The sequence below is a fragment of the Lycorma delicatula genome, chromosome 6 (genome assembly GCF_047948215.1).
Source record: "Lycorma delicatula isolate Av1 chromosome 6, ASM4794821v1, whole genome shotgun sequence".
Classification (NCBI taxonomy): Eukaryota; Metazoa; Arthropoda; class Insecta; order Hemiptera; family Fulgoridae; genus Lycorma; species Lycorma delicatula.
The window spans coordinates 21,070,707-21,084,310 of NC_134460.1; the positions used below are offsets into that span (position 1 = coordinate 21,070,707).

At 27.4% G+C, this 13,604-nt stretch overlaps 1 protein-coding gene across 1 annotated transcript in view; it reads right to left on the reverse strand.

The window, feature by feature from the left end:
* Positions 1 to 2,074: 2,074 nt before the first annotated feature.
* LOC142326580 (kinesin-like protein CG14535) overlaps positions 2,075 to 13,604 on the reverse strand; it is a 771,779-nt gene continuing 760,249 nt past the window's right edge. The window contains exons 14-18 of the mRNA XM_075369160.1: positions 13,438 to 13,523; positions 9,895 to 10,104; positions 8,244 to 8,326; positions 2,593 to 2,709; positions 2,075 to 2,190 (exon numbers count right to left, since the gene is read on the reverse strand). Coding sequence (XP_075225275.1) covers positions 2,123 to 2,190; positions 2,593 to 2,709; positions 8,244 to 8,326; positions 9,895 to 10,104; positions 13,438 to 13,523 — 564 coding nt within the window. The 3' untranslated portion in view covers positions 2,075 to 2,122. The remainder of the gene's footprint in view (positions 2,191 to 2,592; positions 2,710 to 8,243; positions 8,327 to 9,894; positions 10,105 to 13,437; positions 13,524 to 13,604) is intronic.

The following is a 13,604-nucleotide window of genomic DNA, read 5'->3' on the forward strand; positions in this document are numbered from 1 at the left end:
AATTGTTACAAACTGCTAATAATTAACCAAAACATGGGTAATATTTCAATATTGTCATAAACTTTATAATTTCCCTTCACTATAACAAAAAATTACCTTCATCAGTTCATTGAATGAGAAGTTATTAAAGTAATTAAATTTTAATTCTTTTTGTTGAAATTCTGAACGTACTTACAAATAGTTTTTGCAATATTAAGTAATAAATTAATGAAGTTCTGGTTATCTGAAGATGAAATGATTTTTAATAAATATATATAAATATAAATGTAGATAAAAATCTTTCTTCCCAGGTAGAAAAATAGTAAAAGATATTCAGTTAATAATAAAATGATTATATATATAAATATATATATTGACATCGATAAAAGTAGAGTAAGTTTAAGTCAGAATGCTTTGGATAGTTAAATTTCAGCAATTTTCTATCACAAAGACATTTTCACATTCTTTTCTATATTAATCCATTCAGCCATAAGATACTTTAATCATGATTGCTGAAAAATTAAGTAACTTTTGCAATTTTTTTTATTAAAATTACATATTAATCTAAAATTTTTTAATTAAGTCTGATACAATCAGCTAAATTTTTTTTTTTGTTAATTGATCCTGGACAAACTAAACATCCCTGATCAAAGGCTGCTCTTCTGTGGGTTGATCATCCTCTTTCTTTATTCTCCTCATTTATTATCTTTCATCCCTTCTTCCTTTGAATAAATCACTTCAGGTTTCTTTTGTTGTGAAGGTTTTGTCATTGTATGTCTGGACAGGGAATAGAATCTACACTACCCTTCCTACCAGATAACACCAATGATGGTTTTATTATCAAGGTCCTAACATACAGGCAGGAGAATCTAGCAGGATTAATCCTACATCTACAGAGCTGATAATAGAAAAAAGGGAACAAGGATGTATGCTAGAGATGGGTAGTAAGACAGGACAATCTCTCTATTGGGGGTTGATCAAAGTAGTTTATAGTAACATCAAACTACTACCTTAATTCCCTTAGGGATCATTCAAGGAAATTCATAAAGTGGCCTGAATACTATGCTGAGTATTGTTGGAGTAAATATTTCTGGTAATTTCACTGTTGTTTCTTAACTTAGAAGGATATGCTGGGTTTTAAAAACTGTTTACAATAAAAAGTTTACTTAAAATATTTAAAAAAAACATTGCATTTTTTAAAATTTATTTTTAACACTCATTCCTCAGTAAGTATTGATTGTTTAGAAATAATTATTCACTACCTACTTTTAGATTTCAAATAAATCATTTAACTTTTTTTTTTATATTTCCATGTTTTCACTTATTTCAAGAACTATTTTGCATAGCCTTTTCTTTAGGTAAAATACTTTATTACTTAATTTTTATAATTTGCCATTGATAGTTTTTAGATTTCTAGGTAACTGGGCAATATGATAATAAGTGAGGAGTAAATCTTTCCTATAATTAAACAGTGAGGGCTTTCCTGTTTATTTATGCACAATATCCATCTAACTGCAGATTATATTGTACAGTAGGCCTCTAAAATGTTTGCTTTATAGAAAAGCCTCAAATCTAAACTGAATTATAATGCAGTGTATACAATTAATTATTTTATATAGTTACATTTTTAAACTGTAATATACTGAGTCTGTGTAATCCATTTTAAAGTTTACTAATTTTTCTTCTACATTCATGATACAAAATATTCTTATATATATAATTACATAAAGTTTTTTTTTTATTTAAGAAGAAGGAACAAGCTCTACTCAGTCACCAGCAATTAAAGTTATATTATTAAAATAAACAAACTATACCATATACATTATGCGCTACTTGTTATAAAAATATTATACCAGTTAAATTTATTTATTAAATCAAGAGATGTATTGACCTTGTCAGGACAGGTGATCTCGTTGCAACCAACTCTCATGCATTGAAACTGTAACAATAATTTTTTTTCATTTAAATTATACTTTCATCAACAAAAAATATATAAAATAATTAGATAAATTCAATGGGAACTAACGTATACATGTTTTGTTTTATTCTTTTTTTCTAATAAGGTTTTGATACATTTTTTTCATAAATGTATCAGGAAATGTCCATTTTAATATTTAACATGTATCTTTGTCAGCCAGGTATGTTAATTTCTCAGTTGATGTAGGAAGTAAGATTTCTGTTTGTTTCTTGTCTCTGGAAAATTGTGTAGACCTAAAAAATACAGAAATCCAGAAAACTATATGATGCTTGTTTGATACTTCTGATGTTAAATCATTAAAAAATTGCTAGGTTCTAATGAATAAGACAAAGTAGTCTAAAACTATTTAAAATCAGTGACAGTGAGTCAAGTTTCCCTTTCTAACATGTAACTGTTTTAATGTAGAAAAAAGGATATTTTTCTCTAGAATTTTACAGAAACCGGTTTATCTGTGATAATCATTTTTATTAGAAAGATTACTTTGATTTGAATTTTTTTTTTTTAAAACCTTTTAAGTAACTAGATATACAGGATAGATTCAATAAACAGTTAAAAATTTATTATGTTTTAGTTAGTATTATTTCTATAAAAATAATTTTAATTGTATAGCTAGAATATTAGACAAATATACTAACATTTGCACATCCATGAGGCCGGATTTGATGATAATCGCTGCAGTCTTTGATGAGCAGCTAATTCTGATCTAAGTTGTCGCATTTGTTGTAACCTCTTGCAGTACCAATCTACCCTCCCTGAAAAATACATCTGTTTAATTATCTTTTAAATTTAAACATAATATTTACACAAAATAAAATGTACTAGATTTTTTAATTAAGTATTTATTATATCAGTATATTCCTGCCTGAAGTATAATAATATATTCTCTTGTAACACTTACTAAAAGTCAAAAAACTTAATAAGACACAAAAATGATTGTCAGCCCATTGTTTGGTGTCCATAAATATGAATCATGTAAACCAATCATTAAAAAATTCAAAACATTAATTATATTTGAGTGTAATTTACAAGTGTGCAATCTTTACTAAAAAGAATATTCTTTTTACTAAAAAAAAAAATATTACTTTTTTTTAATAAAAAGAAAAAGAAAAGAACAACATCCACTTCTATCAATTCATACAACAGAGTTTCAAGTAACAACAACTTTAGAATAACTCAATTCAGTACTTTGGCTTACCTACCAGGTTGGTCTAGTGATGAATGTGTCTTCCCAAATCAGCTGATTTGGAAGTCGAGAGTTCCAGCATTCAAGTCCTAGTAAAGACAGTTACTTTAATATGGATTTGAATACTAGATCATGGATACCAGTTTTCTTTGGTGGTTGAGTTTCAATTAACCACACATCTCAGGAATGGTCGAACTGAGACTACAAGACTACACTTCATTTACACTCATACATATCATCCTCATTCATCCTCTGAAGTAATACCTGAATAGCAATTCCCGGAGGCTAAACAGGAAAAAAGAAAAGTACTTCGACTTATGAAAAAGGGACTAACTATCATGATTCGGTTGCCATTTTTAATAATTTATCAAATAATTAAAAACATTTGTTTAATTTAAAAATCAATTTATTTAAAATATAATTGGAAGATTTTCTTTTATGGGTAAAATATTATTCTGCTGATGAATTCTTATATTATAAAAACGTTTTTAAAGATTCTTCATTTTCTATACATCTGTTCAACAAGATATGCTCAAATAATTTTCATTAACATCCTTTGTTTTTTATTTTGTATTTTCCTGTATCTTAACATTATTTCATATATTTATATTTTTAATTGTTAACCTAGGATTAAATCACATCATTTTTCATTTTATAATTAATTGTGAATTTTTAATCATGATTTTTCAGAGTTTCTCCTGATTCATCCATGAAAATTCTGTGGAAGTTCCTTTTTTAAGCATGCTATAGCATATCTACCTATTCCTATGTGACCTATATAATGTGTGATTATTAATATAAGTAATGAATTAAGTTTATTGATACCAGTACAGATTTTGAATTACTATATCATTGAAATTAAAAAGGTGTCATTGAATGTAACAAAAATTATGTTAATATTTGTACCCATAAGGATATTTTTCCCTTCTGAGTGGAGGCAATGATTTTATAATACATTGTTTAGTACACAAAGTGATATAATAGTTTTTCTTTTTCATCTTTTCAGTCTTTTTTATGGCTAAGGTAAACCATCTGATGTACAAGAGATATCCAATCAGAACTGCCTTCACTGGAAATTATGATTTTCATTATACAGCAGCCCTGGTGATGAAGATGTCTCTTATAAGATTGAAAATCACTTGGATTTTGTTGGGTTTGACATACTTATGTAGAACAGCAAATTTGACTCAATGAAGAAGGTAAAATCACCTCATTCTACACTTAATGAAGTAAGTCTGACACTGATTTCATGTTATTTTTATAAAAGTTATGTTCAGAATTGACTGGTGTCTCATGTCAAGTTACATAATAACTACTGTGGTTATAATACCTAATTCAAAAGGAAAGAATAAATTGCTATTACATGGTGAAATAAAAAAAATTTATTAGTACAAAATATTTTAATTGCATTTTTTGTACATTATACTGATTGCTGAAAAACTGTGATGAATATGTAAGCAGTAGTTCCAGCAATTAATCATCTAAAGGCATTAATGACTTAAAGATGAATAGTAAGGTTCCCTTTTCATGAAACTAATTTTCATCAACTTCCACTGCCTTCAAAAAAATTAAAATCACATTGAGCTTTAAAAAAGGTAATGAAAGACAACCTAACAAGTAAAATATTAAAAAATAAAATTTGTAAATAAAAATAACTTTTACTTTGTTTGGATAATAAAAATAAATTTGATTTTTTTCATTAATGATATAAATTATTTTTAATTCAGCATTAAACTAACTATTTTTAACATTTTTTATTTTTAAGAAAATTTTCTAGAAATTTAAAAATATTTGTAAATATCAAACACCGCTCTTACAGTACAAAATGAAACAAATGTATGAAATCTTGAAGCAAAAATATCAGTCTGTAGATGGTAGTTAAAAGGAATTAGTTCGGTTCGGTGGGAAGCAACTTTGGTCAGGTAATTTTAGAATAATTAATTCAGCGTCAAACAAAGGGCAGGGAGGAGTAGGTTTAGTAATGAACAAGAAGATAGGGAAGAGAGTGAAGTATTCCAAAAAGTGTAGCAATAGAATCATTGTAATCAGGATGAAATCAAAACCTATGTCAACAATGAATGTTAATGTTTATATGCCTACAAGTTCCCATAATGATGATGAGGTAGAGTGTGAATATGAAGAAATTGACGAAGCAATTAAACACATAAAAGGGGATGAAAGTTTAATAATAGTTAGAGATTGGAATGCAAGCATTGGAAAAGACAAGGAAGGAAATATTGCGGGTGGATACAGGCTACCCAAAAGAAATGAAAGAAGGGATTGACTTTTTGAGTTTTACATAAAGAATAATTGAGTAATTGCCAACACCCAGTTTAAAAATTCATAATAGAGGAATATATACATGGAAAAAGTCGAGTGATACTGCAAGGTATCAGATAGAATATATCATGGTTAAACAAGGATTTTGAAATCAACTCATCGACTGCAAAGCATATCCAGGAGCAGACATTGATAGCAACAATAATTTAGTGATAATGAAATGTAGATTGGGGTTTAAAAACTGAAGAAAAGGTGCCAGATGAATCAGTGGAATTTAGATAAGCTTGAGGATGAGGAGGTAAAGAAGATTTTTGAGGAAGACATCGCAAGAGTTAAAAGATAAGAAAAAGATAAGGTAGAAAATATAGAAAAGAATAAGAGTATGTTAAAAAGGAAATTCTTAAATTAGCAGAAGAGAATTTAGGTGGAACAAAGAGAACGGGTAGAAAACCTAGGATATCAGAGGATATATTGCAGCTGAGGATGAGCGGAGAAAGTATAAGAATGCTAGAGATGAAGAAGGTAAAAGGACCTATCAACAATTAAGAAATACTACAAACAGGAAATGTAATTTAGCAAAAGAAGAGTGGATTAAAGAAAAGTGTTTAGAAGTGGAAAGATAAATAATCATTGGTAAAATAGATGGACATAACAGGAAAGTTAAGGAGAATGTTATGGTACATAAGTTAAAATCTAACAATGTTTTAAATAAAGATGGTACACCGATTTATAATACAAGAAAAGGTTGATAGGTGGATGGAAATTGAAGAGTTATACGGAGGAAATGAATTAGAAACTGATGTTATAGAGGAAGAAGAGGAAGTCAAAGAGGATGAAAAGGGAGGTACAATACTGAGATCTGAATTTAAGAGAGCATTAAAGGATTTGAATGGGAGAAAGGCTCCTGGGATATACAGAATACCTGCAAAATTACTGCACAGTGCAGGTGAGGAAGTGATAGATAGATTACTCAAACTGGTGTGTAATACTTATGAAAAAGGGAAAGTTCCATCAGACTTCAAAAAGTCTTAGTGTTATAGTCATGATACCAAAGAAAGCAGGAGTAGATAAATGTGAAGAATACAGAACAATTAGCTTAGCTTCTCTTGCATCAAAAATTTTAACTAGAATTCAGTACAGAATGAGAGGAGAGTGGAAGAAGTGTTAGGAGAAAACCAGAAGAAGTGTTAGGAAAAGTATAGGGGCAAGGGTAGCAATTTTAGTACTCAGATTAATCGTAGAAGGAAGATTAAAAACAAATCAACATACGTGGCATTTATAGTCTTAGAAAAGGCATTTGATAATGTAGACTGGAATAAAATTTTCAGCATTTTAAAAAATTTAGGTTTAAATAAAGAGGTAGAAAACAATTGCTAGCATTTACAGGAACCAAACTGCACCAATAATAATCGAAGAGCATATGAAAGAAGCAGTAATAAAAAAGGGAGTCAGACAAGGATGTTCCCAATCACCATTACTTTTAATCTTTACATAGAACTAGCAGTTAATGATGTTAAACAACAGTTTAGATCTGGAGTATCAGTGCAAGGTGAAAAGATAAAAAGGTGCTACGATTTTCTGATGATATAGTAATTCTAGCTGAGAATAAAAAATATTTTTTAACAAAAAAACAATGAATGGCATGGATGAAGTCCTAACTTACGCAAGAACTACCACATGGAAATAAACAAGAACAAAACAAAAGTAATGAAATGTAGTACAAGTAATGTAGATGGACCACTGAATATAAAAATAGGGTGAGAAAAGATTATGGAGGTAGAAGAATTCTGTTATGTAGGAAGCAGAATTACAAAAGATGGACGAAGCAGGAGCAATATAAAATCCCGAATAGCACAGGCGAAACAATCCTCCAGTCAGAAATATAATTTGTTTACATCAAAAATTAATTTAAACGTTAGGAAAAGATTTTTGAAAGTATATGTTTGGAGCATAGTTTTATATGGAAGTGAAACTTGGACGATTGGAGTACCTGAGAAGATAAGATTAGAAGTTTTTGAAATGCAGTGCTACAGGAGGATGTTAAAAATTAGATGGTTGGATAAAGTGACAAATGAAGACATGTTGTGGAAAACTGATGAAGAAAGAAGCTTTTGGAAAAATATAGTTAAAGGAAGAGACAGACTTATAGGTCAAATATTAAGGTATCCTGGAATAGTTGCTTTAATATTGGAGGGACAGGTAGATGGGAAAAATTATGCAGACAGGCAGTGTTTGGAGTATGTAAAACAAATTGTTAGGGGTGTAGGATAAAGGGGATATACCAAAATGATACAACTGGTACTAGATAGGGACTCTTGGAGAGCTGCATCAAACTAGTCAGATGACTGCAGGACAAAAAAACAGTTAAAAGAATACATTTTTTTAGCAGTATGACTTTTGCTGGAAAATATTTATTGCTTGTACTGACGAACTCTTGATACTTTTTATGATTTACCTTCTCTTGATTATTTTACTATTCAAGCTACAAAATTCATAGTTTTTTTTGGTACAATAAATTCTTATCTTAGAATTTATCTTACTATCATCAACACCATCTCCCTTTTTGTCGTACTTCATTGTTGTTTTAATTAATTTCAAAGTGAATTTTTACTGTAGTAGTTTAATAATTTCAAAACATTTACTATTTCTTTTAACACATTCTTTGTTTAAAAAAAATAATAATATTATCGCTATATAAATCAAATTAAAAACAATAAATATATTTTATGTAAATTCTTTACTACTTGAAATTATATTATTTTAAGAAATTCAAATGCTCATAAACTATTGTACTACTAAAATACATTTTAAAAATTTCTTTACCTCCAGGATCATGGATATTTCTTGAATGATTATTCATTGGTCTTAAGAATGTATTTCTACCCTGTATTGTTGAATATTTATACCTGAAACAAGGAAAATTCTTTTTTTAATATGTATGCACAGAGAATACATTTTTCTTAATATAAATAAAAGCAACTCTTTTTTTATCTCTTTTACCAGAAAATTTTCTGGTAAAATTAAATGGTAATAGCAAACTATTTTTTACCTCTGGTAAACCAAAGTGGTTATGTATTTTTTTTATTTCTAGAGTTGGTTTTAAAAATTTCTTTTAAATATTACTTTTCTGGTTCTCTACAAAGACAAGATTATTTCAAAGATACAAGCATTTTAATAACACTATTAGATGATATACCTACCTGTAAAGGTATTTATGTAGTGGAATAGTGTTTAACAAAGTTTCAATTAGTAACGAGATGTAAAAATGGTTGTTAAGGATAAAAGAAAATAGCCATCTGTTAGTAAAGACTATAGTTGCTTTTCGGAAAAATAGCTGTACAGACAAATGAATTCTGTATTAAGTACGTGTAACTTGAAGAAACTGTACTCTTTTCTAAGATACACCTTATTAAGATAAATTAGTTGGAACAAATAAATTATAACTGAACAATAACACAAAAAAGAACAAGGATTACCAAAGTATTTATTTCATTTTTTTCTATCCCATGATTTGTAAGATCTAGTTCTAAAAGACAAATTTTTTCTGTCATGATACATATAATAACGTAAATTTTGGATATTAAATAAGTTATCCCATTAATTATAAAGAAAATAATTTTTTTTGCACTGAAGAAAAAATGGGAAATCTGTAAAGTATATTCCTATGGCATCAAATACAATTCACTTGAAATGAATTAATAAAACTTCAATTAATAATAAGGAAGATTCTGGTAAAGATTGTAAACTGAATCTCTTATAACCTGATGTTGTCTATAGTACCTGAAATCTCCTATGGAATGGTATACTGCCAATTGAAGAGTAAGAGTTAAGAGTAAAATGCCTGTAGTTACAGCCATCTTTAAGAAACTATGTCACCAAAGTTAACCAATGTTGAATACAATATTACTTCATACTGTTTTTTATTTATAAGTAAGCAGTAATGATGAGAATTAATGACAATTAAAATTTTTAAAAAGAAATTTAACCTTGGATAAACAGCAATTGATCTCTTTCAATTAACAAAAAAACCTTTGATCCCAAAAGATCAACAATACTGAAGCTATTCTGAGGAACTTGGAGGGGTGAACATAAAGCATACTTACTTGAAATAATAGGTACTAAGAAAATTATGATTTTCTTGGTAATGATAGATTATCTAAGCTACATCAACAATTCTCTAATATTAAAATTTATTTTAAAGTTAGTAGATTTCAAATCTAATTTTCATACAAAAAGTGACATATCTATTATGTAACTTTAAATGGTAAGTTTGTTCTATAAATTAACTATTTATTCAAGAAATCAAAATGAACAAAGAATTATTTTTGTATTCATTTAAGTTGAACTAAAATTAATGAAATCTGTATTTATTATTTCAGTTAAAAGTTATTAAGTATATAACATATTTCATTCCATTCACATTGACTTATTTTGTACAAATGTCTTTAACATTTAATGAAGATTAAAATTTTACCCTGAATTAGCTGAAAGACTCATCACAGTTGAATGTAGTGGAGGTAGTGGAGGTACAGTCACATTTAATCCTTCAATATCATCTTGTTCAGTTGATAATCGTAAAGGATCCTGTTTATCTTTTTGCTTCCATCCATCGTCTAATCCTAATCCTGATAAATTTGGATTAGATGAACCATCGGGATGCCTCAATAAAGAAATGCTTCTGCTTCTAAAAAAAATATATATATAAAAAATAAAATAAATGATAAAACAAGTATTACATAAAAAAATAAAAATAAAATAATAAATATAAATAAAAATTTATACTATTATATAAACAGGAAGAGGGGTTTTGTTTGTTCAGGATGAACAAAAAAATTATTTGATTGATTCCAACCAAATTTTTACCTATGCTTCTTGGTATAACTGAGAAGGTTTTTAGATATATTTCATCTCGAACAAAAAAATGTATATAGGTACTGTTGCATGTTTGCAGCTTGATCAGGATATTGTGAGATTTACAATTGAACATATTTAAAAATAAGGAATTTGGGTTTGGCGAGTGTAATCTTCATGTCAATAAACCAATTTCTAGATTTTTGAAATTTGATCTTGAAAGGGAATGAAGGTTAAAAAATGTTAAATAATGATTATAAATTTTCCCAATCCCAGCTATATAGTAAACGAGATATTCAGTAAATTTAGGCTTGCAAATACTCTTCAGATAAATATTTAAAAACCATTTTCAGTTTTTTTTTAATTCCAATTTTTTAAGGGGTATAAAGGTATAGATATGGGTATTTTTCACGTACTGCACCTGCTTCTGGTTACTTGAGTAAAATACATAAAATAGAAAAATTGACCACTATGGGAAATGCAAGTAACAACCACATAGCATAGGCAAAGCTGTGATGGGTCGATAATATAAAGTATATTTTTTGAGTTATATTTTTAATCCAGTATCATAATACATAATTATATTTGTTTCAGTTATATAATTATATAATTTTGAATTATGTGTAATAATTTATGACTAGATAACAAATTCAGTTATTTGTTTATGTAATTCTATTAAATGTTTTATTAATTTATACATATTTATTAATTTATAGTGAACAGAAATATTTTGAATTTAATTCATTTTTTCACTTAAATTTTTTATTTTTGTTTGTACTCTTTACATTTTTCATGACAGAACATCTAAAAAAGAAGAGATATTGTAATAGTTTGAAGTATATATCACTGATAGAAACTACTTTATTTGCTTTTTTTTCTATAATTAAAATGAAAGAGAAGTAATGTAATCTAAAGCATATTTTTAAAACAGAGTGTAAGAAATTCTTAGTTTAATTCTGAAAAATTTGATATCTCATTTGAAAAGAAAGATGATACAATTATTTTATATTCAGCACTAAAATGTGAATGATAAATTACATATCTATGCATTCAAGGCATACCACAAATATTATTTACTGTGTGTCAATGTATCTGTAGTAGTGAATAAAAAATGTGAATTAAAAATTTATTATTGTAGATATCTGAAGAAATAAAAGTACACTGAATGAAGAAGTCACCAGAGGAGAATCAAAACATATTTTCTACCTGCAAGTTAAAATCTGCATTGAAATTTAACTAATAAAAAGAAATTCCCATGTTTTCCACAATGATCATCAGTGATTAATCCTGTAATGTTCTCACCCTGGCATCAGAAATGTTATTTCTGGAAATTTTTACTTCCTTGTATGAAGTAAAGGAAGTATTGTGATCGTGAAAAATTTCAGTTTTCAGATTGCAATGGAAATGTACATTTTGATCATCCCTGAATCCATATTGACTAGTTTCGACATGACATCTGTACATATGTATGTATCTCGCATAACTCAAAAATGATTAACTGTAGAATGTTGAAATTTTTTATTTAGGACTGTTGTAACATCTAGTTGTGCACCTCCCTTTTTGATTGCAATCAACTGAACCAAAAGTGTCCAATAAAGCCCAAAATAAAAAAAATTGAATTTTGGACTTTTTCTTAACTGCAATTGAGATCTTTTCAAAGATATATCATAAGTGGTACTTTTTCTTTGATTCCAGAGTTACAGTCAAATAAAATTTTAATTAATGATATATTTTGATCTTACAAGGGGAAGGCACATCGGTTCATATCCGACTTCTTTTCTTTTTTTTTTTAATTAAAATATATTGATTAATCAATAATTTATTAAGCTGTGATTCTAAAAAAAATTTACAATGAATAATAACTCAATAATAAAAAAAATATCAGAAGTTTTTAATGAAATAAAATTTTATGTACTTTTCATTTGAAAAAAATGTGTAAATATAATTTAATAAGCATGCAAAGAAGTCATGTATTGCCCACATCAGATTTTTTTATTTGGGCAAACATTATTTTAAAATATTTTGAAAGGTTTAATGAATTTGAATTGTATCTCCTAATTTGGTACATTGATATGTCTTTTTTTATAGAATCACACAAACAACAAAAAAAGATAGAATAGAACAAATCACAATGAAGAATAGAACAAAATAAATAATAAAGTCTTGTTTTATTTGTGTATTATATCACTGTTTGTGTTAGATAAACAAAGCTACTTAAAAATATTAAGAAAAGCATTGCTAACAACAGCAGCCATCTAAAATAACACCGAAGAAGACACTACATCATAGTCAAAAGAAATCTGATGTGAACACTATATCAGTGGACTTCCACATGTGACACCACTTGTGGACTTCCTTGTATACCTATTAAATTACATACACACATGTTTTTAAAATGAAAAACACATCAAATTTTATTTTACTAATAACTTCGGATTTTTTTCATATTTTTTTTTATTGTTAACATTGAATTATCATTTATTGTAAAACTTTTTACATTCAGAAGTTAATAATTATTTAATAAATCAATATATTTAAATTAAAAAAAAGAAAAAAGGAAATATAGTTGGATTTGAACCAATGTGCCTTTCCCTTGTAAGATCCAAATATTTCATTACTTGAAATTTCATTTGGCTATAACTCTGGAACCAAGGAAAATAAGTACTGCTTATTGAATATCGTTGAAAAGCTCTCAATGAGGGGGTTATTACTGCAGTTAAGAAAAAGTCCAAAATCCAAAAAAAATTGGATTTTTGGGCTTTTTTGGATACTTTTGGTCCAATTCAATTGCAATCAAAAGGGGAGTTGTGCAACTAGGTGTTACAACATTCTTAAATCCAAAATTTCAATATTCTACAGTTAATCGATTTTGAGTTATGCGAGATAAATATGTACGTACAGACGTCATGCCAAAACTAGTCAAAATGGATTCAGGGATGGTCAAAATGGATATTTCCATTGAAGTCTGATCTCATTCGCGATCACAATACTTGCTTTACTCCATACAAGGAAACTTGGAATTACTTATTAATCTATATTTTTTATTATTTAAAAAAACAATAATTTTTTTAAATTAAATTTTTATTATTTAAAAAAAAATAAAAAATAAATTATTTATTTTAAACAATAATAATAACAAATTATGTAATACACTAAAGATACTTACAATCTGTTCATTGAATTCAAATGATAATGTCTTTTTGATGATGCAGTTGCCATACTTAACTTGCAGTTCTGACAATATACACCTTCCTATACAAGAACACAGAAAAATATTTTTTAATTAAATCGTAAGTTTAGACATATTTAATTGTTCAACTAACAAGTGATTTA